The sequence below is a fragment of the Grampus griseus genome (genome assembly GCF_964374135.1).
Source record: "Grampus griseus genome assembly, chromosome: 20".
Lineage (NCBI taxonomy): Eukaryota > Metazoa > Chordata > Mammalia > Artiodactyla > Delphinidae > Grampus > Grampus griseus.
The window spans coordinates 21,824,034-21,851,294 of record NC_139014.1 but is presented as its reverse complement, the minus strand read 5'-3'; the positions used below and the strand labels follow the sequence as shown (position 1 = coordinate 21,851,294).

At 55.7% G+C, this 27,261-nt stretch overlaps 1 protein-coding gene across 1 annotated transcript in view; it reads left to right on the top strand.

Moving 5' to 3' along the window:
• Nucleotides 1–16,914: 16,914 nt before the first annotated feature.
• The window catches only part of ARHGAP23 (Rho GTPase activating protein 23), a gene marked incomplete at its 5' end in the record, with an annotated part of 72,272 nt that continues 61,925 nt past the window's right edge, over nucleotides 16,915–27,261 (top strand). The window contains one exon of the mRNA XM_082679297.1: nucleotides 16,915–16,977. Within this exon, the coding sequence (XP_082535423.1) occupies nucleotides 16,915–16,977 (63 nt within the window). The remainder of the gene's footprint in view (nucleotides 16,978–27,261) is intronic.

The following is a 27,261-nucleotide window of genomic DNA, read 5'->3' as shown; positions in this document are numbered from 1 at the left end:
ACTCCTCGCACCATCACCACCCACTTAGGGTCAGATGACCCACCCCTGGCAACTGGAGAATCCCTGTGATGTCAGCTAAGCAGAGCATATCCAGAACTGGTCTTGTCAGAATTAGAGATGTTGAAAAATTCCTGAGGCTGGTGGCCATTGCTCAGAGCTGCTTTCTCCTTCCCCAGGAAATGCAGGAGAATTCCAGAGAGCTTTCTGGAGCCTTTTTGCTCTGCTTTGGGAGAGTTCCTATGTTACCATAGTAGTCATTCCTAGTATATACCTAGGCTGGCAGTCAAGGTTTTTCATAAGTTTGACCTGTGTCCCTCCTGCCTTTCTAGCCCATTCCCTCCTGAGCTGTCCTCTTTGGAGAGGAAAGGACCAGAAATGTTTCTCTGATTGTGTGTACTTGGAGCTGCTCGAATCTTCCCTCTTCACTTTCCCACCCAGTCCCTCTCCACGTTCCCCACTTAGAGGGCCAAAGTACCACCTGGACACATTTTGGAGAATTTTCTGCATCCTCAGAGTAGAAAGCATGCTGAGTGAGATGAAACCCTAGTTCTCAGCAGTTGCATTTTCTTAGGACTGATTAGAAGTGCCCCAGGAGGGAGTCTCGGGATCCCCACTTGCCCTATTCAGCTCATTCCCAAGTCACAGGTCCACGTGAGGATGAAACAGTGTCTTATCAATTCTGATAGCCATTCGGTGAAGGCATGAACCCCTGATTAAAGTTCTCTTCCCTTTTGGAAGAAAAAATGCTCCAAGCCATGAAGTGTGAAGAACATAAAGGAAAATGCTTAACTCAGAATCAGCAATTCAAATGCTCTGATGTCCCCTGTTTGGACACAGCTTGTTGATCGTAAGGAATCTTTGCGGACACCAACAGTCAAGAGTGAGTGTTAGTAGTAGGCATTTCTTGAAAGTAGAGACATAGGTTTTCATCATTTCAAATCAGCATCATTCATATTAGTGATGATGTGTTAGGTTTGTTAGGAAAGAGGTACTAGTCCCCTCTGGCTGGCATGATAAAGCACACAGAAGTAAAGGCATTCTTTTGGAAACAGGGAGCCCAAAATAAGTAAAAAGGTCCCCTCCCACACTCTTCACCCCCAAAACCTGAAACTACCTCCTTCCTCTCCTATGTCTACTCTCAGCTGCCACTTTTCATTCCATCTCACCTCTCAGTGGTGTCTTATCATGCATGTATCTAACTTGAATTCAATTGTAAGCACGTGGCATCATAACTGTGCAGGAGATTCCCTCCTCCATTTCATCTGTGTCTCCCGATTGAGGGTGAGATGGGAAAAGTGAATTTTCTGTCTTGGTTCCCTTCCAGTCTCTTAGAGTGCAAGGATCTTTTTTTTTTTTTTTTTTTTTGTGGTACGCGGGCCTCTCACTGCCGTGGCCTCTCCCATTGCGGAGCACAGGCTCCGGACGCGCAGGCTCAGCAGCCATGGCTCACGGGCCCAGCTGCTCTGCGGCACGTGGGATCTTCCCGGACCGGAGCACGAACCCGCGTCCCCTGCATCGGCAGGCGGACTCTCAACCACTGCGCCACCAGGGAAGCCCACAAGCATCTTTTGCATAAGGATTCTAGCACCTGTTTGTGCCGTGTGGATTCTGAAAACCAACCATGTTCCTCTGGTGCTCAGCCAAAGGCACGAGAGTTGACCCCAGTTCTGAAGAAGCACTAACTGGGTTATCGTTGATGTCTAATGGAGCCCCTTCCCAAGAGATTCTCAAGAGGAATTTTGACTGCAATTTTATCCTGTGCACGGATCCCCATGTAAGCTGCGACTCATCACGCATCCCTCCTCCATTGCCATGCCCTAGTTTAGGCACTCCCCTTGTTCACCTGGACAATTTCAGCAACTTCCCAACTGGCCATCCTGCTTCCTCTTTCCCCTCTCCAGTCCTTCTAATAGTCCTTCCAAAATAAAGATGTGCTCAAGTCACTTCCTTAGTTTAAAATCATTGATGACTTTTAACCTAGAGAAGAAAACCTTAACTCCTCAACTTGACGTTCAAGGCCATTTCTCCTTCCCCTGCCACACAGGATGCACGCTGGTCACACAGCCTGACTCGAAGTCCCCAGATGATGGCATCCCTTCTCCCGCCACTCCACCTTCCCTCATACTGTCCCATCTGCCTGGAGGACCCTAACTTCCTACCTTCTTCACCTGCAGAACTGCTCATCCTTCAAGATTTTCCTCCAGGGTCACCTCTGGAATTTTCACCAGCCACTCTCAGCCAGACAGATGCTCCTTCCCCTGTTAAAATAGCTGTTCACGTGTCTGCCGGTTACTCGACTGTAACCTCTGGTCTGTGAGGGACAGAAACTGTGTCCTATTCAGCTCTCTCCCTGCCCCCAGGGCTGGCACAGTTGAGTGGATGTGCCAAGGTGGTGGTGGTGGAGGAAAGATGAGGTCAGCCCCCACCCGGGAGTGCTGCCTTGTTTTCCTAGTCAGCCAGACTCGAACCTGGATCTTCACCTTCTGCACAGGACAACTCGGTTGGAGGTATGGGTGGGTTTTTTTAGCCACTAAATGTCAGGATTCTTCAGAATCTTCTTAAGGGATTGGACTTTTCGTGGCTGGAATAAGAGCATGAACTAAGTGACATAGCTGTAACTCAAGATATTCCCGAGGGGGCACGTGGACCGCTTCCTTCTGGTGCCAGTGGCGTCAGAGAGAATGACAGAGAAGATGCTGCCCCTTTAGTTGGAAGACGCCACCGAGGTAGAGTCAGCAGGCTTTGTCCAGTGACCAGAGGTTGCACTGAACTACCCACTGCCCCCCTGCTGAATTCACACCTAACAGAAACCCCGCATTTCAAGAGCTCAGCTCAGGTGCCCTTCTTCACATGGCCTTCTCATCTCATCCCTGGCTTTCCCCCTTCCCCCTTCTGAGAAACATGGCTTTGTTTCTGGGCCTTTTTTTCTGCAAATCATGAGGGGTGATGGGATAGGCAGGAGAATAGGAGAGGCTAGCTAGGTTTATCCTGGGAGAGAAAAATAAGTGTGAGAAGGTAACAGCTGAGCTTGGGGGGAGTTTGGAAGATTTGGAATGGGACGGGAGAGTCTGGCAACAGCTATCTTAGGTAAGAGATTTGGCAGAGTTAAAGAAGATTTCAAGAAGTTTCATTGCGGGTCTTCCCTGGCGGTCCAGTGGTTAAGACTCCATGCTTCCAATGCAGGAGGCCCGGGTTTGATCCCTGGTCGGGGAATGAAGATTCCGCATGCCCCACAGCGCGGCCAAAAAACAAAGAAGAAAGGTTTCAGTGTGCATTGGGTGTCATCTACTGGTGCCCCTTCCCCACAGCTGCCACCTTTTCCAATGCCCTGATACTGTGAAGATAACAGCTATAGAGATAGTTATCCTTTTCTTCTGGATATGGGGCTTTGAGTGGGACACCATATGTGGACTGACTATAGGCCCAGCTTTAGACATGTGAAACTCTTGTTGCACTTGGCGAGTGGGTTCTGTGTCTTGTTTGTTTTCGGCTTGTCTTCCACCCCCTCAACCTAGTGGTGTGCCAGCACACGGAGAAATACCCCCCATGAATGTTTGCTGAAAACCATGCAGGAGGTCAAAGACAGCCAGGCCAGAAGAGGAACTGGCAGTGGAGAAAGGTCCTCTGGGCTGGAATCACCTTTGGGCCTGAATGGGGGGCAGCCATACTGGAATAGAAATTCACAGGGGAAGCGAGGCTGGCAAGGGGAGAACCCAGAATGCCTTGTGGAGCCTGGAGGTGAGGCAGCAGGGTAGGGTGCAGTGGCTCTCAGTCAGGGTGAGGTTTTTTGTGAGCCTGAATCACCTGGGTAGCCTTTTCAAACCTCATACTCGCCCCAAGACTAAGACACCCTCCTAGACCCTCAAGGAGTGGGGTAGGGGAGAGGGGGTGGTAAGGATGGTGGACAAAACTCAGATGCATCTGATGGGTCCTTCCCGTCCTCCCCACGCCTACACCCACTTGATAACCCTCCCAAGCGAGGACACTGGGTTTGACAGCAATCTATTTATGCTTTCGCTGTCTCCTCTTGAAAAAACGGAGTTTTTTTAAACTTACCTCATGTGTGAGCAGGTGAGATAATGCATGTAAGATGCCTGGAACCTCTTCAGCACTCAATAAACAGCCACGGGCACTAATTATTATCATCATTATTAACACATTTTGAGGAGGACTGAGAGCTTTTTCCCTTCCCAAAGGCGGAAGGAAGAAAGAAAAGACTTCAGGGGCCCCATCACGGGAGGCGCAGTGAGGGATGGGCTGGAGGGAGGAGGGAGGAGAAGGGGAGGTTGCGGGCGGGTAGGGCTCTGGGGCCGGTGGTGGAAGCAGGTGGGGCTGGCTGAGTTGGGCTTTTCCTGCCACCTAGTGGCTCCTCTGGGCTAGGCCACCAGCCAGCTGTCCCCTCGGCTCTGGGCGGCGGTGGGGCGAGGCCGGGCTACAATATTCCTGAACACAGTATCTGCAGTCCTCTTCTGCTGCCCCCATTTAATGCCCTGTCCCCTTGGGGACCCTGGCCCATGACACATCCTCCGCATGGCCCTGGCATGTGGGACGAGCCCCCTTTCTCCAGGTGGAGGAGGGGGAAGCCTTTGTTCTCTTGGCTCCCAGGCAGAGTGGGGAACTGAGGCAGATGCACTGGGTGGTGGTGGTGGGGCACCTTCCTGCCCCACCCCCACCTCTGCTGGCTTGATGGCTGCTAATGGTACACTTGCCCCCGGGGGATGCCGGGGTCTCCTGGCACTGGGGGCCCAGACCTGGAGCAGTGTCTGCCTTGGGTTTTTATTTAATTCTATAAATATATACTACTTTGTGCAAGCCCTTGGTGAGGTTCTCCTGAGCCTTCCCATCCCACTTTCTCTGGAGGATTTTGCCTTTTGTCTCCAGGATGAGAGGAAGGGAACACAGAGGCCTGCAGCCCCAGGCCTGCTGGTGAAGGGCCCAACGGGGACTTCAGAGTCAACTTGATGTCTGGGTCTCTCATCATCTCCCGCCCCTTGTGGAATGATGTCCTAGTTGCATCATGTCTGCCTCCTGCTTCGAAGGCAGCTGTGACTCTTTGGGGAGGGGTCTGACCCAGGGTGAGGGGCTTCAGGAGGTGGCCAGGAGCCATAGGAAGAAATCACATGTTGGGCTGGGACTCCAGGGTCCGGCATCCACAGGCCCCTTGCATCTGCCCTGCTGCCCCTGCCCTCCCCACCCCCAATGCCCACTTTCCCCTCTCAGGGCTTTGCAGCCTCAGCTGCACCAGGCCAGGATTGCATCATTCTTGGCTTTGTTTGCAGAGCAGCAGGTGGAGGAGTGAGGCCCGCTGCCCACCGCCCCGCTTCCCTCTCAATTCCTTTTACTCCCTCCTGGGTACTCCTCCGCCTTCCTCTCCTCTCAGGCCCACGGCACCGGCACCTGGGGAGCTGTCTTCCTTACCTGGTGGCTCTCAGCTCCCTTTCCATTCCTCCGGCTCCCCAGGGAGGCCCGGAGGCTACACAGGCAAAGAGAAGGAGGCTGGGTGGGGGTGGGGGGGCGGGATCAGCACTGGGCTGGAAACTGCCCTTCTTTCCTGTTCCCCCACCCAGCTAAAGGCCGTGCCACCCTCAAAAGGAACACCTGGCTGTAGCCAGGGTCTGGCCTCCCAGATTGGGCACAAGGTCGGAAATTTTCACCTGCTGAACTAAAGCTAATAATAATCAGTATAAGATGAATTCATTCAGCTCTTTGTAGAAGGTACTTAACTTTCTTTTTTTTTAGAGATTTTTTTGATGTGGACCTTTCTTTAAAAAAAAATTAATTTATTTTTGGCTGTGTTGGGTCTTCGTTTCTGTGCGAGGGCTCTCTCCAGTTGCAGCGAGCGGGGGCCACTCTTCATCACGGTGCGCGGGCCTCTCACTGTCGCGGCCTCTCCCATTGCGGAGCACAGGCTCCAGACGCACAGGCTCAGTAGTTGTGGCTCACGGGCCTAGTTGCTCCGCGGCGTGTGGGATCTTCCCAGACTAGGGCTCGAACCCATGTCCCCTCCAGTGGCAGGCAGATTCTTAACCACTGCGCCACCAGGGAAGCCACTTAACTTTTATTTATCATTTATGGGGACTTCATTGGACCAAGCATTTTATACTCGCATCTCATTTAATCTTTCATCAACCTTGTGAGGTGGTGCTATTATCATTCCTGGTTTACCAGTGAGGAAGCTAGAGCTCAGAGAGGTGAGAATACCTGCCCAAGACCATAAACAGCAGACCGCGGGCTTTGATCTCGGTCTGCCTCCCTCCACCGTTACTTGAAACTTCTCAACGAGATGGAAAGTACAATGCTGACCAGACTTGGACGTTTTCTTTACCCCCTAAAAGGGGACTTTTGCCCAAGACGCTCATCAAGAGATAAGACTTTCCTCTTTTTAATCTTATGAAGGAGATGAAATAAGACACCTGTCCAACGACCTGAGCTGGGCCCTGCCCCACCCCTACTGCTGCTCCTCTGAGATACTGCTGTTGTCGAAGGTTCTGACCCATGCACAGTAGATACAGGAATCAGAGTAGGAGCTTGTCGGAGATCCGGCCTGCCAGGGAAGAGGGAGGCCTGGGCTGGTTGCACATGTGGACCCTGCAGGCTGGGGCAGAGACGGTGGGCAGTACCATCACTTCCGTTCACTGGGATTCTCTGCTTGTGAAGCTTCCTGTAGTGCTCAGGGTGCTTTGATAAAAGAGCTTCAGGGTCTAGCAATCTAGCCACCATGACTTTGGCTAGTAGGAGTTTACTCTTCAGGGCCAGATCAGCATCTTTGGGGACAGACAGTTCTCAACCTTGCAAAGCCCAAGCCCAGACCTTAGGCCTGGCCAAGCAACAGCTGTTTCAGAGGCCAGCATGGGTGGCTGCTGCCGGGCCACCTCCTCCTCCTTGTTTTCACTTTCAGTGGCTGCTTCAGCCCTGAAAGAGAGCCAGAGGGAAACCAACTGGGAAGAATCGGGCCTGCCTTCCACAGCCCAAGGTCCAGCTCCACCACGGCCTGGGAGAGGCCAGGTCAGGGTTGGGGTCATGTGCTTGCTGGCTAGCACTCTTCTCTGTCTCCTATCTCTTTAGCCCAGGACAGACTCTGTCTGAAGGGACAAAGGGCCCCATTGACCCCATAGCCTTGTGACCTTACCCAAGTCTGTCCCTCCCTTCCCCTGGCAGCCAGCAGGGCACTCACTCTGGTAGCAGACAGGACTACGAGGCCGCTGAGAGGGCATGGCAGGGAAGCCAAGAGAGGCTGCAGCCAGCTGGGCGGGGAAGACTGGAAGTGCGTGGGTAGTGCCCCCCAGATCCCTGAGAGGAGGGGCGGCTGGGGATGAAGGGTCGCCGGGACTCCTGGCTGCAGTCCCAGGAGCAAAGCAGCAAATACTCTGCAGGGCCAAAGCATGGGAGGGCTGGGGGAGTCCAACCTCAGCCCCAAACGGGGCTGCCCGGGGGGCTCAGGGCCTCCCCAGCCTGCATTCCTGAATTCCTCCCCCTAGCATGCCCCCTACACCCAGCCTATAAAGCCCCCTTTGTCTGGGCCCACTGAGGAGCTTAACCCTCCCCATCTCAGCTTCCAGCCCCCTGCTCCCTCACCCTCTGGTGCCTAACAAAGAGGCCAGGGCTCAGTGAGAAGTGTGAAATCCCCTTCGTGCCGCCTGGGCACTGGCCCAGAGGTGTTGGGCAGCCAGCGCCTGCGCACCGATGCCCCAACCCCACTGCCCGCCTCAGGGCAGGTTAATTCCCACCCCTGTCCACTCCGGGACTCCATACTCCTGCCCTGGGCAGCATGCCCTCCTCTCACATGCCTGCTCATGTGATAGCCCCCTTGGTGTGGCCCTGCCCTGACATGGGCAGGATAGAGGGGCAGTGGGCCGTCAGGAGCCACCCCTGATGGGGGAGAGGGGTCTCAGTGGGGGAGGCAGTCTTTCTGCCACCTCCTTGGCTTTCACCAGAGTTGGTGGCTCCACTGCCCACAAGTCAGGTCCCCAGCTGGCATCTGGAGCTTCAGATGACCCTTCTCTGGCAGTGGACAAACAGTTCAGTTCCTCCTCCTGCTTGGCACATGCCTGGGGCATGGTACACGGTGGGCGGCAGGAATCTCCATTCTTGCTCCCCACACCCACCCAAGGGCCTCAGAACACATTTGAAGAGAGGCTGAATCCTGGCAACAGGGAGTGGCCCTCCACACCAGCTCCTGTTCTCATGGGGTCACATGGCTCTGAACCCTGCTCACCAGGGCAGGGTCTCCCTATGGTCCAGGTGCTGTGGGTATCTCTGCCCCGCTCTCAGGCAGTCACAGTGGTCTGGGCCATGGGGTCAACTCTGTCACCAAGCTGCTGTGTGACCTTGGGCAAGCCCCTCTGTGGCCCTGTAAAATGCAGGGTGGGGCGCTTCCGACTCTGATAACCTCAGAAACGAAGGGGCTGCCCTTGGAGGGGATCTTCTCTGGACTAACACTGCCCCCAGGACAAGCAGAACGGTGGGTGTTGGCAGGGATGCGCCCCTGGATGTGTGAGCAGTGTGTGTGCATTGTGTGTCTGTGTGTGTGAACGCTGTGCCTCTACCCGCGGGTGGGGTGGGGCGGGAGGGGCGGGAGGGGCGGGACGGGGGCGGGGTCTGAGGGCGGGGCCGGAGCGGGGCGGGGCGGGCCGGGCCGGGCCGGGTGGGGGTCTGGGCTGCCTACAGCAGGCGCTCCTTGCGCGCGGCGGTGGCCGGGTGCTGCACCGACTGGGCGCTATGGAGGGGCCACCGCCCCCTGCGCCCCGCCGGGCTGACGCGGCGAGGACTGCATAGCGGGCGGCAGCATGGAGCAGGTCAGCGGGCGCGGGTGCGTGTCGGGGAGGGAAGGGCGGGGGGCGTGAGGACTGGAGGAAGGTGGGTGCGCCGAGAGGGAGGGGGGCCCGCCACCTTGGGAGGGGTTGGGGCTCTGGAGCTCCGGGCGGAGCTCTGGGGAAGGGTTACAGCTGGTGTGACACAGAGCCGGTGAGCGCGCGCGCGCGCGCGCGCACACACACACACACACACACACGAGTACTCCCCCACCACTGACAAATAGGGAGGCGCTCACCGAGGGCTCACACGCTGCTTCGCTCCCCATCCCCGTTCCAGAAGGAGAGCATTTAGAAGCCCCCCTCCCCACTCGGTAAGGTCCCGGCTCCATCCAGGATCCTAGCAGGCTCTGCATAATGAAGGAGTGACAGAAGGTGGTCGCAAAACTACCGCTGACCCTCCCGGCCGCCCCCACCCTGTGGGACCTAAAGATACAAGCGTCCCCCTCCCCCCATACATCAAGGGGCTTCTCCCAGCCACCGTCCCCCTCCATTCCCAATTACAGCAGGTGCAGCAACTGCTACCACCATTTCATCGCAGTGAAAACATGGGGTGGGCTGGGCAGCTTCTTCACATGCCCCCCAGATACAGACCTGCAGCCCCAGCCAGTATCCATCAGAGGAGGTCAGGGTGATGGCCCCCTCACTCACTCCCTCCACAGAGCTTAGCAAATCCTGGACAGGAGGGGCTGGTCCCCTTAAGTAAGTGGGGGGCCCTCTATCCTGACTTGCAACCCCCTGTTCTAAGATGGACAGAATCCTGATGTGGGCTGAAGGGAGGGCTGCCTTGCTGCCTTCCTAATCCCGACTCGGTGAGAGGTCTTGGGCTGGGGTCTGGAGTGGAAGGGTTTTCTGTTCCTGGGTGGGCCTTTAAGTGTCCACACTCCCAGGCTCTGCTTCAAGTGGTGGCCTGGGGCCCTGGGCTCTGAGACACCCTCCCCTCTGTGGCAGAGGGGTTCTTGTGTTCCCTGTGATGGTGGTGAGGAGGGGTATGGGGAGGGGTAGAGGGTGTGGAGCCAGGGGATGGGGTGATCTTAAGTTCTGGGGCGTGAAGAGGGGCTCTGAGGAGTCATGAAGCACTCTGGGCATCTTCCCTGGGCTGGGCGTGATGTTTGGGGAGGGCTGTGGGCTGGTCTAGTCTCCAGGCCTGCTGGGCATCTTGGCTGTTAATTTAAATGGCCAGTGGCAGCTCCCTGGAGCACCAGGCCTGGCAGGGGGAAGGGGACTCCATTCGTCATTCTCTGCTATTGTCATTACTGACTCAACTCCACTCTGAGCACAAAAAAGCAGGGCTTGGGGGGACAGGACTAAAAGCCACTGAATTGCTCACGTTAAAATAGTTAAATTTATGTTATGTGAATTTCACCTCCATTTTTTAAAAAAAGGAGGGGCAGGGCTAGGGGACACCATTACTTTCTGCCTAGAGGACTCCGAACGCATCTCCCTGGGCCTGCAGCACGGCCTGAGTTGCTCCTCCATCAGCCTTTCATACTTCTTCTGGGGCTCAGGTGCTTCACCTTTCCCAGAGGCAGAGCCTGGCTCTCCTGTGCCCTGGCATCGTGGGCGGGAGGACAGACCACGGAGGAGAGTAAGGACGTGGGGCTCTTCCCGTGGCCTCATCAAAGGGACACTGGGAGCCCTTGGACATCTGTCGTCTCTGGGCTGCTGTGAAATCCCTGCCAGCTGTGCTGAGCCGTGGCTTTCCAGTCCTTTCTAGGTGTCCTAAGACACCTCTGCTGCGAAGCACAGCAGCCAGCTTGTCCCCTGGACTGTGAGACACCCCACAACCCACAAGGGGACTCTGATGATCAGCACAACCTTGGAGGTGCTCGCGCTGATGTCAGTGCCTTAAGGCAGCTGCAGCCCTGCCAGCCCCACGGGTGTCGCCAGCTTTCTGGATATGCCGGAAGCATGGTGTGCTTCTGAAATCAGAGCTTCTTTCACCACACCAGGGGAAGCTCCTATTTTAAGTTTCCCTTGTGCCCAACCCTCTTGTAAAGCAAAGAATCCTTTTATAGTGCAAGGACCGCCCTGATGTGTCTGTTTGGTATGTGTGGATTTTGGCATGTAGGGTTTCCTTAAAGGGGAGCACGCCTGGAATCTCTCACAGGGGCTGGAATTGCTGGGCGGGGTGGGTGCCAAGACTGAAGGGCTTGCCCCCCTGTGGTCAGTGCCCTGCCCCTCTTTTCTCTCCATTTAACTCCCCTCACTCCCTCCCAGGGTTGGCTCAGGGCCAGACAGAGGAGCGGGGAGCAGCTGCTGGGGATTTCCAGAGCTTCCAGGGGGTGGTGGGAGCCACCCCTCCCCTCCTCCTTTCTCCCCTCCCCTCTGTTCCTCCCCTCCCTCCTTCTGTGCTCTGCTTCTAGGTTCCCCTCCTCTCTCCTCCTCTCCCCACCCCCACCCTCCCAGAAGGGCAGGGAGACAGGGAGGAGAGTGGAGCCGTCCCTCCTCGGTGCGGGGATTTGCAGGGGCCAGGTAGAGCGAGGCAGGGTCTGAGGGCCTGTGGCAGAAGCAGGGCTGCAGGCCAGTTGCTGGCAGAATTTAAAAGCCCTCCCAAAGAATCATGAATTTAGCATCCTGGAGCTGGAAGGGACTACATGGCCTAGCTCCTCCCAGAGGGGTCGTGCTTCATAGAAAGAGTAAGGGCTTAGTGTCAGACCTCAGCAAAATTACTTAACCTCTCTGAGCCCATTTCCTCATTTATGTAATGAGGCTAATAATACCTACCTTACAGTGTTGTCATGGGGAGTAATGTTTGTAAAGAAATAATGTTTGTAAAGAGCTCGGCACACAGTAGGTGCTCAACACATTTTAATTCCTTTCCCTTCCATCCTGGTGTTTTCAAGCCCCTGCTAGGCGATGTCACGGTCGTCATAAGTCGTCTCTTAGTCTTGCACACACGCTCATATACACACAGTCCTCACCACCAGCTCTTCAACTGCCCGGTGTCACATAGTGGAGAGCCCTCGGGGCTGAGACCCCAGCCCAAAACCTCTTCCTCTTCCCCAACCATGACATACGTTTCCCAACATGATTCCCCTGAGGGGCTGCCAGTTGCAAGCGGCAGGGGTGGGGCATCTTTCATCCACCCTCTGTCCCGATACCAGGGTTTCGCTGGGTGTGGCTTGCTTGCCCTGCCGCCAGCCCAGGGAAGCTGCAGCCTCTCTCTCCACCCCAAGTCAGCTGTCCAAAGGTTGCTGGGCTGGGGCCCCAGCTGTTTGGCTGGTTGCCAATGCCTCTTAGCCCTCGGGCCAGGGGGGCTGTACCCCCCTCCTCGAGGTGTGTTCAGGTGGGATCCCTCTTATCCAGGATTCCTCAGGGACCTGGCAGCAGGGATGAGGGTAGAGACTGGCATGATCTCGAGTGGACCGTTGCCCCACCCTACACCATTCAAGGAGCTTGATGAGGTCTGAGGTCCCCTCTCTGTGATGCCTGGGGCTCTGCCAGACCCGGGCCCCACCCCTTCCCTAGCTCTCAGCCTTCAGGCCTCCTTTCTCTGCCACCTGCCTGTTAAGGGCCTTCAAGGTCTAGGTCAAACACTACCTCCCAAGGCTCCTGCCTTCTCCTCTCATTATGGAAGGCTCCCTTCTGCTTTGCTCGATGCTCTGCTTGTAGCACCATCATGGCACCATCCCAGCCATCCTTTGCTGTGCTTGTTGCCCTCCCTGGAATGTGAGCTTTTTGAGGACAAGCACATCACCTGGTTCATTCCCTGCTACCCAACAGAGAGCAGTTTGCATGTAGACAGCACTCAATAAATGTCTTTGGACTTGACTGAACTGGGCTACCACCTGCTTTGGAAATGAAAGTTTAGGTGGGCATGGGTTGCTTCGAGGGGACGAGCAGAGGGTCTGGGGGCTGAAAGCCAAAGGAACAAGAACAAGTCAGGTCTCTCCTCAGCCCTTCCCTCTAGTCCTGCCCTCCTGCCCTTCTCCACCAGGGGGCGCTCTTTCCCCTTCAATGGAAGGGCAGGCAGCTATTACCAGGTTTATGGTCACCAGCCCTGTAACCCGCCTTCCACCCATTCCTTTATCATCATCAAACGTGAGCCCTCCATTGGAGACTGGCAGAGGAGGCCTACTGTTTTCATCTACAGAGAATGAAACCGAGGTTCAGAGAATATACTTTTCCTCAAAGACATTCAGCTACTAGGTGGGCAGCATGGGAACCTGAGCCCCGGTCTTTGGACTCTTGGTTCAGGGCTCCTTGATGACACTGTACAACCCCTTGCTGGCTCCTGGCCCAGGCCTGATCCTGACCCTGGACTGCTCTGGGCTGGGGACTCCCTGCCCTCCCCCATGCTCCCCTGCTGACCCTACCTGGCTCTGGGGAAGGCGGGTTCTTCCTCTGGCACGACCCTGGGCTCGTTTTCCTCTACTCCACTCATCACCCCCTCAGGCTCTCTCCCTTGGCTTCTCCTCCACCACCAAAAAGGCTGCTCAAGTGTGCCCCACCCAAACGGAGCCACGCCTCACCCTGACTCACCTGTGCTGTCCGGCTGGCCCTTCCCGGTAACGTCTCAGCGGCCCAATTCCATTTCACCACCCTCCCTTTTTCACCACCAGCCCCCCTTTTTTTTTTTTAATTTCTTCACCCTTGATGCTCTTCCTCACTGCACAGTCTGGCCTCCACTCTACCCGTCCCCTGCCTGACACAGTGCCGCTTCCTCTGGCTCTCTCTCCTCAGTCCTCCCTGCTGCCTCTTCCTTCCTCACCTGCCCCGAAAGGTGAGTGCCCTTGGGTCCCATCCTACCTCTGGTCTCCGCTCTGCGCTGTCCCTGGAGAATCTGAACCACACTCCTGATCCACCAATGACTTCCAAAGCCATTCTCTAGCTCAGGCCTCTCTTCAGGGAGGCGGACCCAGGGTTCGAGCTGCCAATCACTACTCAACCAGCAACACAGCCTGCAGGTGTCAGTGTGTGGACTCTGGAATCCAAAGGCTGTGGGTTCAAATCCTGCATGGCCTTGGGTAAGGTACTCAAGCCCTCTGGGCCTCAGTGTCCTTATCCGTAACTGAGGATTATAATATGTTTCACAGCTCCTTTGTAAGGCTAATTTGGAATAATGTATACAAAGGATTACTTAGCTCAGTGCCTGGCATGTCCCTTCTCCCTGAGAACACTCCAGACAACTCGTCTACCTAATATTCTGAGCGAGAAACCTTGGAGTTGTTCTAGACTCTTCCATTTCCTTCCCGCAACTCCCATTTGGTCAACAAGATCCGGGGGCCTCTGATGATTGGTGCCCTCTGCCCAGGTGCAGGGCCCCCCCACCTGGCCGCCCACCCCTGGCTCCTTGCTGCCCTCCGTGTTCTCTTCCACGTCTCACCACAGTGGCCATGGCACGTCTCCGCTTAAATCCCTGCCCTAAGCCAGGCTAGAATCTAAGTGCCTCAGGCACAGTCACTCCACTGTAACATCCCCACCCGCATTTCCTTCCTCATCCCTCCATGCTTCCTGCCCACGGACCTTCCGCTTGGCTCCAGCCACACTGCTAGAGTCTGCTCTCTCCTGCCTCCCTGCCTTGGTCCATGATAGTCTTTCTCCCCGGAGTGTTTCTCCCCCCATCGCCCACCTCACCCCATCCTATCCATGACGCCCTCAAAAGATCACGGTCACCTGCTTCTGGAAGAATTCCTCTGCTTCTCCAGCCTCCCATGGCTCCTTTTCTGGGATCTCAGGACCCCTCAAGGGAAGGAGTTAAGCCTTATCTCCTATCCCCAGGGGCAACCTCCACTCTCCCACCCATGGTATATCAGGACTCCCAATAAACATTTGTGAATGAAGGAAGGTGATTGGGCTGGGAGAGGAATTTAGAAAGAGGGGGAGTATAAAGAGGGTCCTCAGTGAGGGACACCCTCCATCCCATGTTGGGCTTCACTGCCCTAATCCCCAGAGAAGGAGTGTGCCAGGAATAGAGTGGGTTTGGGGGGCGTGGATGGTGGGATGCAGGGAGTGAGACACAGATGTCAGAGGGGTTGGGGAGCCAGGACGGAAAGGAAGAATGAAAGAGGTGCTGGAGAAGGTGGATGGGGGAGGGCCGGGACAGGATGGGGGTGCAGGTCAAGGTGCAGGAAGAGGTGGGAAGGGCAGCAGGGTGGGGGAAGAGCGCACTTTCTGGGAAGTGGGAGAGGATGGGGGAGGTGAGTGCAGTGCATTGTGGAGGGAGGAATTGCCTGCCGGCCAGTGTGAGCTCATTTCCTCTCACCGCCTCCTGCAGTGTCTAAGGGCATCAGGCTCTGGAAAAAGTGAGCCAGGGGCACCCCAGAGGCCACCACCCTCCTCCCCTTCCCCACGCAGTCCAGTCTGGATCTCAGATGCCACCACTCCCCCCTTACACATTTGTTTTGAGAGGAAAGGACCCCTGAACCGGGGTGGGAGCAAGCCTTGGACTGTTGGAGCCGCAGGGCAGAAAGAGTCAGACAGAGGGACCTGGTTTAAGATTAAGCAAGAAAATACAGGCAGTAGGATGGATTACCGTTAGATAGCAGGAAGAACTTCTCAGAAGTGGGGCATAATTCTGGCTGCACATGACCTTGATGAAGAGAGATGGGGAAGGAAGGAGTCCTTAACTGCCCTTCCATTATTACAAAAGCGTCCCTTTCCATTGATTTCCAGGGAATTTAAAGTAAATTAAATAAAACATAAGATTTAAAAACAAGTCAATATCTCCTTCCTCAGGTTTACCGGAGTAAGGATGTTCTGGTAGGTGTCTGGGCCATACTGCCCCCTGCAGGGCCTGACTCCCTGACCCTGAGGGGTCCAGGACTTGGGGCTGGTCCACTCTCGGGAGTCGGGATGGTGGCGGTGGTGAAGCAAAGAGCTTTTATGAGGCTCACTGCCCCAGAGTGGGTGGGCCATTTCAGCAGGCGGGGTCGGACTTCCCACTTTCATTGCCTGCCTTGCCCAAATCATATTCCTATTTATCTATGGTCTCTGCCTTCCTTTCTTCACAATCTGGGTGAAGGAATGCAGGAGCCCTTAAAAACTACAACAAGGCAAGGGAAAGAGGTAAGCATAGCCTGTACAAAATAGGAGGTAGGAAGGATGTTAGGTAGATAGCAGAAAGAACTTTCCAGCAGAAACTACGGACTGAGACACTGCCCCTTCCTGGATCATCAGGGGATGGGCTGCAGGGGCCCTGCGTGGGGGCAGGGAAATGAGAAGTTGACTCAGGACCCCGATGGTTCTTTGGGTCCAGCTCAGAGTGAAGCTGGGAAGGGAGGCTGTGGGAGCTTGTGATTGGGAGGTCTGGAGGGTCTCTGCTCTTACTGTCACCCACTGCAGAGTGGGTCTGTGGGCTGTCTAGAGGCCTGAGCCACAGGCTGGCTGGGTGGGGGTCTGAAGGGCTGGGGCACCTGCCTCTCTCTTACAGCCTGCATGGGATCCTGGGCTGAGACGCTGCCTGGGAGGGGTGTCCCAGATTGAGGGGCATGAAGCCCCTGAAAGTTCCCGTTACCCTCATCGTCCTCCCCCTCCCCCTTGGGTATAGCCATCTCTGCCCTTGTCTCAGCTTCCGTGAGTCTCTGGATGGAAGGCTCCCTAAGCCTTTTTTCTGTCTCTCCCTCTCTTCCAACCTGGGTCTCTTCATCTTTGTCTTTGATTTTCTCTGCCTCTTTCTACTCTGTCTCTGTCGTGTCCCTGCCTCTCTCATGCTTTCTGGGTCTCTCCCTCTCTGTTTCTGACTACCTCTGTCTGGCTGTGTTTCTCTCTGCTTTACTTTCCCTTCCTTCCTCCCTCCCTCCCTCCTCGGTGCTAGTTCTGTGTTCTGTGCCGTTGTCCTCTTTCCTCGGCCGGCCCGGATCACCGTCTATGGGCTGGTCCCCTGGAGGCCGGCCCAAACCCTCTCTAAGCCCATCTCTCTTCCGCTGGCTGTGTTCTGCCCCCTAGCTCCGCTGCCAGCGGCAACCCCTGCCTCAGCCCTCTGTACCAGTCTGCTACCCTAACAAGAGGCAGAGGGTGCGCCCCGTCAGGAGCGCAGGAGGAGGAGCGAAGAGACGCCCCACCCCTCCGCGTTCGGCTCCGCCCCTCCGGCCCCGCCCCTCCCTGGTCCCTGCCCGCGCCCCCAGCAGTGCCCTGGCAGCAGAGCCGCAGCTGCCGCCCGATGAATGGAGTCGCCTTCTGCCTGGTCGGGATCCCGCCCCGCCCGGAGCCCCGGCCCCCCAAGGTGAGGATGCTGAGCCAGGGGAGGGGGCGGATCCAGGCGCTAACGGGAAGCTGGCAGCTGGGGCCGGGGTCGCTGCGCCCCCGCTCGGCGGGCACAGCCTGGGGCGCACGGCGCGGGCACCACGGGCATGGCTGCAGGGAACATCGGCTGGTGGCCGGGGAGGGGGCCGGAGCGCGAGCTGCCCTGGGCAGGGGGCGGAAAGGAAGAAGGCAGGCAGGGGGCCGGGGCTAGCACGGGGCTGCCAGGGCAGGGGGCACCGACCCGGGCGGCGGTGCCAGGCCCCCGGCGGCCGGGCAGCGGGGGCGGGAGGCCCGCGCCTTTTGTCCGGGTTTTCCAGGCGGGGCGCCTGCCGCCGTTTCCTCTGCCCGAGTTTTCGTTTTCCGTTGGCGAGGCCCCGGCACAGCTGGAGGGAGAGGGAGTGGGGGAGGGGTTCCCGGAGCGGGATGTCCTTGGCCACTGTGGCCGGACACCCCCTCCCTGCGCCACACTCCCCCCGCTGCCGGGCCGGACCGCCCGACGAGCTGTCCGGCGCGGGTCCACCGCCCCCCACCCCGGGGAAGAGAAACAGGCCGGGGACCCCTGGTCTTGCAGGCGCGGCTGCCCTCGCTTCTGCCCTCTCGGGTTGGCTGTGGGTGGGTCTGGGCACGGGGTGCCAGGGGCATTACTCAGCGCTGGGCTGCTTTGCTTGGGTTCTTTCATCTGCCGGCTGCTGAGGCTGGGGAGGGCCAGCAGGGGCCTCCGGGCCCCACTGGGGCCAGCACCCTGCCTCTGAGCCTGACTGCCCTGTCCCACTGGAGCGCCCCAACATGCACTCCATCCCTTTCCAAGTCGAAGGGTTGAACACTGTCAGGCCAGTCATTTTCTGAGCTTGAAAAAGAAGTTTCCTGGGGGTCCAGGTTGGGATCAAGACCTGGGCTGAGAAGGTCTCTTCCTCTTTTGACGGGGCTGGAGGATTTAGGGCCATTCCTCCCCAACCATCCCCTCAGTGTTGGAGCTGGGGTCTGGTGCTTTGCAAACTCTGAGACTGGTGTGTATCTCAGGAGCTGGATGTAGGCACAGTTCTCCCTTGGTCTGCATCTCTATCCCCTGACTCCCCCTCCACCTTTCAGCCAAAGTGTTTCCTAATTAGAAACTTGAATTTCAGAGTGGACTGGGGATGGAAGTGAATGTCATTATCGTGGAGTTCCTTGGATTCCCACCCCCCACCCCCCAACACACACACACCAACACCTACTTCATCTCCACCCCCCCTACTATCTCCACCCCCAGCCCCACCCTGTGGCCCAGCTGTGGGAGGGCAGGGAAGGTGTTTGATCCCCTGGGGTTCTCCCCCTCTTGCCAGGGCAACAGCCCCATTCCCCAGAGCGGCTGCTCTCACTAAGATGTGCTCACTGGCCTGCGACTTCAATCTCAATTACATAACCAGTCATTTCGCTTCCAAACACAGCCCAAAGGCCCTCAGCCCCAGCCTCTTCTTCCACTTGCTCACAAGGTGGTTGGGTCCACCGTAGGTTTCTGGGAGCTCCAAGTTCCTGCATCTGAAGCCCCTCCCTCCCCTTGGGAATGATGAGGGCAGTAAATCCTTCAGTGCTGGATTTGAGGGCCTCAAAAGCCCTGGGAGCAGGCAGGGTGGTAAGTATTAGGGTCTGAGACGACACAGCGACAGTGTCAGGTCTAGAAACTGGGTCTTCTGATGGGTCACAGCACAAGATGAAGCGCTAGGGAGGGGAACATTATTAGGAAGGTGCCTTTGGGACACCATGGGGAATGGGGCAGGCTTTTGAGGATCTCAGCTCAAACAGAGAGGGACTGGACGCTGGGAATAGGCCTTGTGTTTGGGCAGCCTGGATGGGGACCTCTGTGCCCCCGCATCAGGCCAACCCTGAGCTCAGGGGCAAGGGGAGCAGGAGGCCAGTCTGGCCCCCAGGGGTGTAGCATTTTGGGCATGGAGTGGGGGATGAGGGAGGGTGGTGAACAGGGCTGTGCAGTAGTGGGCAGAGGCATTTCTTGCTTCATCCTTTATCGCAGGGATACTTAAGAAGGACTTCATGATGTATCCGATTAAAAGAGAGTCTACAAAGGCGAATGGAATAAGTTACCGAATGAGGGACTGCAATTAGCCATTTGGGAGAACTTCTAGGGAGAGGCTTACAAGCTGCAGCATCCCAGGTGAGCCTGGAGCATCAGGCAGGGAAGTTTCCTCCAGTATAGTGGGTTAGATAAGTAGATTCCTGTAATGTTGGATTCCAGTGTAGAAATCTGGAGAGATTCATGGGAGATGCAAATATACTCAAATGAGCATATATATTAGTGCCTGAAAAAAATGTGTTTTAAGGATGGAGAATTGCTCTAATAGTAGAGCTGATAGCTAAGACATAGATAGCAATTACTCTAGGCCAGGATTTATATAAGTTACCTCATTTAATCCTCACAAAACCACCATGACGTGGGTGCCGTTATTATCCTCATTTTTCAGTTGAGGACACTGAGGCACAGAGAGCCAATAGCTTGGCCAAAATCACATCGCTAACTAGTGGCAGAGCCAAGGTGGGAACCCAGCAGTCTGGCTCAAGTTCATGGTCTCACTCCACTACCCTGCTTTTCATGACCTGCCTTGTCTGCTGTCACTCTCACCCTGAATCTGGGTCCGTCTTGGATACAGGCCAAGATCAAGGTCAACCTCTTGCTGGATTGGAGCTTGGTTGCTTTCAGCTGGGACACGGATGGCGACAAGAGGTCTCAGGGTGGCAAAGCCTCTGGTGTCCATCCATGGTTGGTGGGTGGGGAATCAGCTCATTTACTCCAGCAACCCCCCACCCCGCCCTATGCTAGCCCACCGCACTTGGGCTGTGGCTTGGTTCATTGGTGTTTTCCTTCCAAAGGGGCATCAGCCCTGCTCTATTGGCTGCAGGGGTTCAAAGGTGAGATATTGGCTTGGTCAGGGATTTGGACAAAGCCTGGTTTTAATTATCCTGCTCTCTCTCCCTCCCCAGAGAGAGCCATGAATAGGGCCTGTGGGAGCTGGCTCTGCCTTTCCCCTAGTACCCTCCATCCCCTTCAAACAACCCGCCTTTAGATCCAGGCCTCCCTCTTTCATGTGAAATTGCACCAGCTCGTCAGCAGGGCAGTGCCTGTCAGTACCAGGCAGGCATCTCCTCTTCACTGCCTCAGTGGGACGACAGGCTGGGATGGCCTTGGGACTGGACTCTGGGGCGAGTTTAAAGCTCTATGGGGGTGGAGTGTATTCATCATCTGTCAGAGTGGGTCAGGACCAGAGGGGTCATCTTGTCCAACAGTGGGGAATCTGAGGCCAGAGGGTGGCCAAGGTCAGATAGGCCGGGAGTGGTGGACATGAACCCAGGGGTTCTGCCTCCCGGGCTCCCAGGCCATGCCTTTCCCCACACAGTTCTGTCCCGGGTGCCCCCCTCCAGTGCAGCGTTCTGAGATTAGGCCCCAGGAAGGGAAAAGGAGGGCAGGGAGGAGCAGGGACAAGTGGACAATGTGTCCCATTCATCTCTGTGTCCCCAGTGGCCAGCACAGTGCCTGGCACAGAGTGGCCCTCCATAAATGTTTGTGAAGTGCAGGCCGGGAGCAGCCCCTCCCCTGGCCTCGTGGGTGCCCCGTGCCCAGCTCTGCCCCAGCATTGTGATGCGTGGTCTACACATCAGCCTCCCCTGCCGGACGAGGAAAATAATCATAGCAACTACTTCCACGGTGCTGACCACGGGGTACATTATTCCTATCCATTTGACAGATGAAGAAACTGGCACAAAGAATCATGTGGCTTCCTGAGGTCACACAGCTAGTAAGTGGCAGAGCTAGGGAGTTGGCCGTGCTTATTCCAAGCAGCCCCAGAGGTGTCATGTTTATCTTGGTATCCACAGAGCCTGGTATGCAGCCAGTACTCTGAGAATGTTTGTTGACTGACTGACTCACTGACTCACTGACAGTATATGGAAGAATCACAGAATCCTGTAATCCTTTCGAAGTAGCTGGGTTGGAGTCTTGGGAAAGTAGCCTAGAGGAGCATCATTTTGTTATCTGTGCCAGGAGTGCCTGAGCCAAACCTAGAGAGGAAAGGAAAGCTCACCCAGGGGAATTCCCTGGCGGTCCAGTGGTTAGGACTCTGTGCCCTCACAGCAGCGGGCACGGGTTCCATCCCTGATCGGGGAATTAGGATCCTGCAAGCCGCGTGGGCCCCTCAGCTTTCTGACTTCTCTCTTGCTCCCACTCCCTCCCTTTCTCCTGCAGAGTTCCAAGGGGATGGCGCTGAGCAATGGGCAGGTGGGAAAAGACGACAGGTTGGATTAACAATGTCTGTTCCTTTTTCATCTCTCTGGCCCTGAGATGTTCAGCCCAATGCATCACCTTTGTGGAAGATCCTGTGCCTTTCAAGTTGGAGGGTGGACGGAGTGTCAGGTTTGGGACAGGGCCTGTCATAGTTATCAATTCTCCATCTCTCACCTCCAGTCCTAAACTTGAGTCCCAAGGTCACCTCCTCCAGCCTTCTCAAACCCGTGTACCCCTAGGCGGGTGACCTCTTCCCCTCTGCCTCCCCCTGCTCCCCACTGGCTGGGTCTGTCACTATCCCCAGGCCACACTTCATCTGCTGACAAAGGCTCGTGGGAGCTAACTAGGAAAAAAGAAGTGTGGTGGGTGTGGTCTGCCTTCTCATATCAGCAAGCAACCTCGGGAGATGAGAGGCCCAGGCCTGGCGCGGCTCCTGGTGCATTGGGAGGCACATTGGGTGTCTAGGCCCTGCCTTCAGCCTGAGGGGGTTCAAATTTCAGCTTTACCCCTTATTCAACTATGTGACCTTGGCCAAGTTACTTAGTTGTTTTTAGCCTCCATTTTCTTATCCCTGAAATAATCCCTCAAAATTGCTGAGAGGATTAAATGAGGTAATACAGGTAAACTGGCTGACATTTGGTAATCTCAACTATTAGCAGCAACTGGATGGCAATGAAAACAACACAATTTGGGCTCAATAAAGAGAACCCTTTATGGTCGGAGTAATCTGAAGAGCTGTCCCTGTAGGTAATGAGGCCCCTGTCAGTGGAGGTGAGCAAGCACAGACTAGACTAGAGAGAATTCAGGCATTGGGTGAGGGGTTGACATAGAAAACCTTAAGGACCCTGCTTTGGGATCAGCACCGTGTGGTAGGAAATTAGAGGAGCAGGTGAGACCTGGTTCCCGCTGTTGGGAACCGGGGAGCGGAGTGAGAGGCTGGCTGCTGTGGTTTGGGCTATGAGGCTCCTCTGAGGAGAGGGAGTCCTGAGAGGCTGCCTGGAGGAGGCCTGGAAGGATGGGCATGGTTCTGACGGGTGGGAGAAGCGGGGAGGCCACTGCAGGCCAGGAAGGGCTTGGTGGCTGAGGGGCGGTGCGATGCCTGGACCACTGGCTCTGAAGTCAGCCCAAGGCTGCCTCCACATCCTGGCTGCCCAAAGGGGTTGGGTGTATGGTGGGGGTGGGGAACTGGTAGCTCCCTGACCCCCGCCCCCCAGACTCTCCTGGACGAGGGGCCAGGGCTACTCCCTGTGGCAAAGAGCTGGGGCCTGTAAGGAACAGAACTGCGGAAAGAAAGACTTCTTATGCCCAGTGCATTTGGGGGCGTCTGGGGGTCGGGGGAACAGTGGGGCCTTTGTCCCCAGCCACCGGGAATCTGGCCGAGCAGCCAGCCCTGGGTCTGGCTGGGCCCTCGGCAGGCAGGTCCTCTTTGAAGTGACCCTTTCAAAGCTCAGCCTGAATCCCTGGGAGGAGAGAACTTGGGGCGGAGCATGGGGATGACTGAGACCCACAAGCCAAGGATGGAAACAGACCCAGGACTGGCCCCTTTGGTGGGAGGGCTGGGGGGAGGTGTGTGGGCCGGAGGAATGTGGTCGGGACAGGGGGACATGTGGGAGCCATGTGGGAGGACAACCACTCCAGGGTCTTGGCCCCCAAGTGAGGGTTAATTAGGGAAGGACAGAGTTCATTCTGGTCTGGTTTCCAACAGTCCCTGGCTTGACTTATCTCTGACTCTGGGCTCCTAAATCCACAACTTTTTTCCTTTTTAATTTCCTCAAAGAGCGTGAGAGCTCCTTGGAGAGAATTGGGTGTAGACGCAGGACTTAGAGGCCTCGGTAGGAGGGAGGGGTGGAGATCTGGGCTAGCCTGAGAGCCCGGAGAGGCAGGAAGGGGAGGCTGCAGTGCAGACCCCTGCCCTCCACCACAGAGTTTCCACCATTCTCCAAAAGAGAGCGAGGGAGTGGGGAGAGATGCCCCCGAGAAAGGGAACATCTTTGTAAGTTTTAGCTGGACAGATATTGGAGACCATCCCCTCCCCTGCCTCCCCACTTGGCTCAAAGGGAAACTGAGGCCTAGAGAAAGGCCAAGGCCAAGGGACTAGAAGCAGAGGGGAAGGGACAGGCAAAAGTGGGAGGAAGAGGGAGGTTGGACGCCAGGTGAGAAGTGGGTTCAGGCTGCTGAGTTCTAATCCGAGGGTAGTGGAGAAGTGCCCATGGTCTCTCCAGCCCTGACCTGCTGTGATTCCATGAACCGGGGGAAAGGAAGGGGCGAATTTCTGTTGGCAGTTTTTTTGGGCTGAGCAGCGGACCGTGAAGCCTTTGGCAGCCCAGGTGAGACCCCTACCCCACCCTGAGGCTGTTTTCTGGTTCATGCCCCGCATCCCCACCTTCCCCTGGCACCACAGCACTCTCTGTACTTGGGAAGATTCTTCCAAATCTCCCTTTCCTCTTCCGAGGGTACGGCCCCTGGTTCCTCCCCAAGAGAGGGAGGAGGGAGCTGAGCACCCAGGCCGTGACTGGGGGCTGCAGGCAGTTCTGGTACTTTCCTGTATCTTGCGCTGGCATCCGAAGAGCTGAGCCCTCATTTGGCATCGTGCCCCATCTCTGCCTTGCAGCACCTGGTGTGGGTGAGGGGATAAGGGGGCAGCTGAGGTTGGACCCAGAGCCCAGGAGGGGTTGGGATGTCTGCAAGAGGGGAGAGTGGGAGCCAGGAAATGGGGGTCACACAACAAGGCCAGGACTGCTGGTGGGATGAGAAACAGGGCCCTCTTCCTTTCGAACTGGGACCTTTTCCTCCTCCAGTGGCTCCCAGGTGCTATGGTCCCCACAGTGCTAGGGAAAGCATTATCCGAGACTGGGTGTGGCCCAGGGCTCTGAGGACATTCCCAGGCCTGGCTTGTGTGAGAGTGTCCTCTCCCTAATTATAGCCTGGGGCAGGAGAAGGCCCATGACTCCAGAAACTGGAGGCTCAGTGCCTGGGAAAATCAGGCAGTGGCTAGATTTTCATGCCAACCATACTTTGTTCATTTGATGACCATTTCCTCTGTGCCTTCTGGGTTCCAGGCTCTCTCTGTGGGTCTTGGGACCTGGGTGGATATGACACAGCCCGGCTCTCAAGGGGTTCCTTTTCTCACCACCCAAAAGCTCCACTAAGATTTTTTCAGGGGTTCTGAGATGTGCATCTACAGTATCTGCTGGTCCAGAACACCCCTTGCCACCCCCCAAAATATTATCATAAAAATTGGCCTGATCTAACTGGGGAGACAGACCCAGTTAGACAGACCCTGTCTTCACATCATTTGAGTGTGAATGAGGTCACAAAAGTGGTAACAGGAGTTTACAGATGGAAACAGTGTCACTGGGGAGAATTGCTATAGGGATCGGTTAAAAAACAGTTGGTGATATGATTAATCTCCTTTCTCTCATCTCCTTTCCAAACAATAGTTAACAGTAGTTAAGCTGAAGATTCTTTACCGAAACTTCTTTTGATCAATTTTCAAGGACCATCATGAAGTGGTTGTACATTTACTGATATAAGAACCAAGACCCTGAGAGGCTAAACTACTCCACCAAAGGTCACCCGGCATCCGAATTTAAATCTGGGTCTTTCTGAATCCTAACTAAGGCTGTCCTGTGTCACGGCTACATTCCCTGACAAGGAAGAGCCTGGGAGCACAGCTGCCACCCTGGGAAAGTGGACCCTTCCCCCTGCCCCCAGCTGAGCCTTGAAATCCAAGTAGGGGTTGGCCTAATGAGGGAAAGGTGGTGGATGCAGGCAGCACAATTATGTTCTGCTTCTCCGTGACTCTGCTTGCACAGGGATTTTCCCTATGCCTCCCTGGAGTCTGGGTTTGCTCACGAGTGGTGTGGAGGACCCCATGGCTCTGGCAGTAAACAGGGGCTGAGTCCCTGCCTCCTCTAGAGATGCTCCAGCTCTGAGGGGAAGAAGACTTTACCAAGGAGGTGAGGCTTGCCAAGGCTTGAAAGATGCCTGCTGGGATCGGTGGGGTGGTGGAGAAGGGAGAGCAGGGCATTCCAGGCAGAAGGACCCAGCGTGAGCAAAGGCAAGGAGGTGCGAGACAGCCTGGCCTCTTGTGGGGTCAATGAAAGCAAGACTGAGAGTAAAGAGAGATGAGATTGTCAAGGCCAATGAGGGCCAGATCCTGTCCCTCTCGTCCGTCATCATGGCGGATCCTTCATGCCATACTAAGGAACTTGACTTGGTCCCGTAGATACTGTGGAGCCGTGGAAAGGTGTCAGGAAGTGGAGGCAGCAGACCAGCTGAGAGCTGATGAGGGCTAAACGTGGAATTGGAGATGAAGAGGAGAGGATAGGAGTGGGATGCATCGCCCTCCTCCCCTCCCCAGAAGCTTCCGTGCCATCTCTTCCCCTTGTCTGATTTAGCCTTCCCTGCCTTCTCCATTTCACAAACTTCTATTTATCCTTCAAGGCTCAGTTCAAATATCCTTCTCTGTAAATCTGCCACCCCTCCCCCCACCAGCCACCAATTCCTCGAATATATGGGGATTTCCTCCTCTGGGGACTAGACTTTAAGCCCCATCAGGGTAGGGACTTTTGTCTTGTTCACTGCTCTATCTCCAGCTCCTAGACCAGGCCAAGCTGAATGAATATTGTTGACTGATGAACTGAAAATTTCCATAGCACTTCGCACGGCCTTGTGAAAACCCCATGATAATAATAGGAGTATTGGTTGCAACTAACATTTATTGAACATTCCAGTGCCAGGCACTGCTGTGCTCAGCACTTTATACACACTAGCTCTTTAATCTGCACAACAACAACCTCATGGAGAATAGATTATCTCTATTTTATAAACGCAGAAACAGAAGCTCAGAGAGGTTAGTAACTAGTCCAAAAAGATACACAGCTAGGAAGTGGGATTCAAGTTGGGATTCAAAACCAGATTCCTCTGAATTCTGTTTAGGAATGTTTAAACGCTACGCTCTGCAGCCTTTTAATTTTGTCTCATGTCTGTTTCTTCATAGAATCTCATTTTTTTATTAATGAAAAAAAATCCTTTGTGGACTACTGAACTAAGATTTGTTGAACAACTTCTATGTGCTAGGCACTCCACACTAAGCCCCCTCAAGGACCCCATTTACAACTGAGGAGACTTGAAAGGAAAGAGACTTGACTGGGGTCACACAGCTGGGAACCTGATCTTACAACTCTTTGACGCCTCGCCCTCCGGGACACCTATCAATAGTGCCAGAATGAAAGAAAGAGGAGCCGGGCTCTGAGATTGACTGACTTGTTTGGGGGCACACAAGGGGCTGGACTGGGCCAGGGAAGTGCTCCCCACTTCCGTCATTGATGAAGAAAGGGGGTCCAGAGGCAGGGATGGAACAGTTGTAATTTCCCAAGTGCCCCGCTGTCTGTCAGACATGTGAGCTCCAAGGAGGAGAGGCTGACCTGGCGCTGGGGTGGGAGGGGATGGTATCACAGCAGCAGAGCCTTACCAGGACCTTGACAGAACAGGGTGAGAGGCCTCCAGAGGCTGCACATATCAGTGCGACTTCAGCCAAGGGGTGACCCGAAGGACCGCTTGGGAACCGCGGCTACCCGGGTGGAAGCCGCTGTGAGCTGGGGCCCTGCGCAGGTCTAGTGCCCCTTAGCACCACCTTCCCGGAAGGACAGAGACCCACCAATCAGATAAGCCAGCTGCTTTCTATTTGCATGTCATCTGCATGACCACACCTCTTCGCTCCTGCCACTCAGCCTCCGCCTCCAAGAGTGCCTCCTGGGCTTCCGCCCCATTTCAGGACCCTGTGCAGGGCTGGCGTGGGAGGGCTGGGCTGGGGGGCTGCGGGGCGTGAGGGGCAGACCTGGGCGGCCAGCCTGGCCGCCCTATTCATAGCTCAGGGGCTGGCGTAGTTCGCATATTTGGCGTTACTCACGTCTGGCTGGCCCGCGGCTGCCACCCCTCCTTGCTCCTCCCTCCCTCTTCCTTCCTCCTCTCTTCACTCTTCCCTCTGTC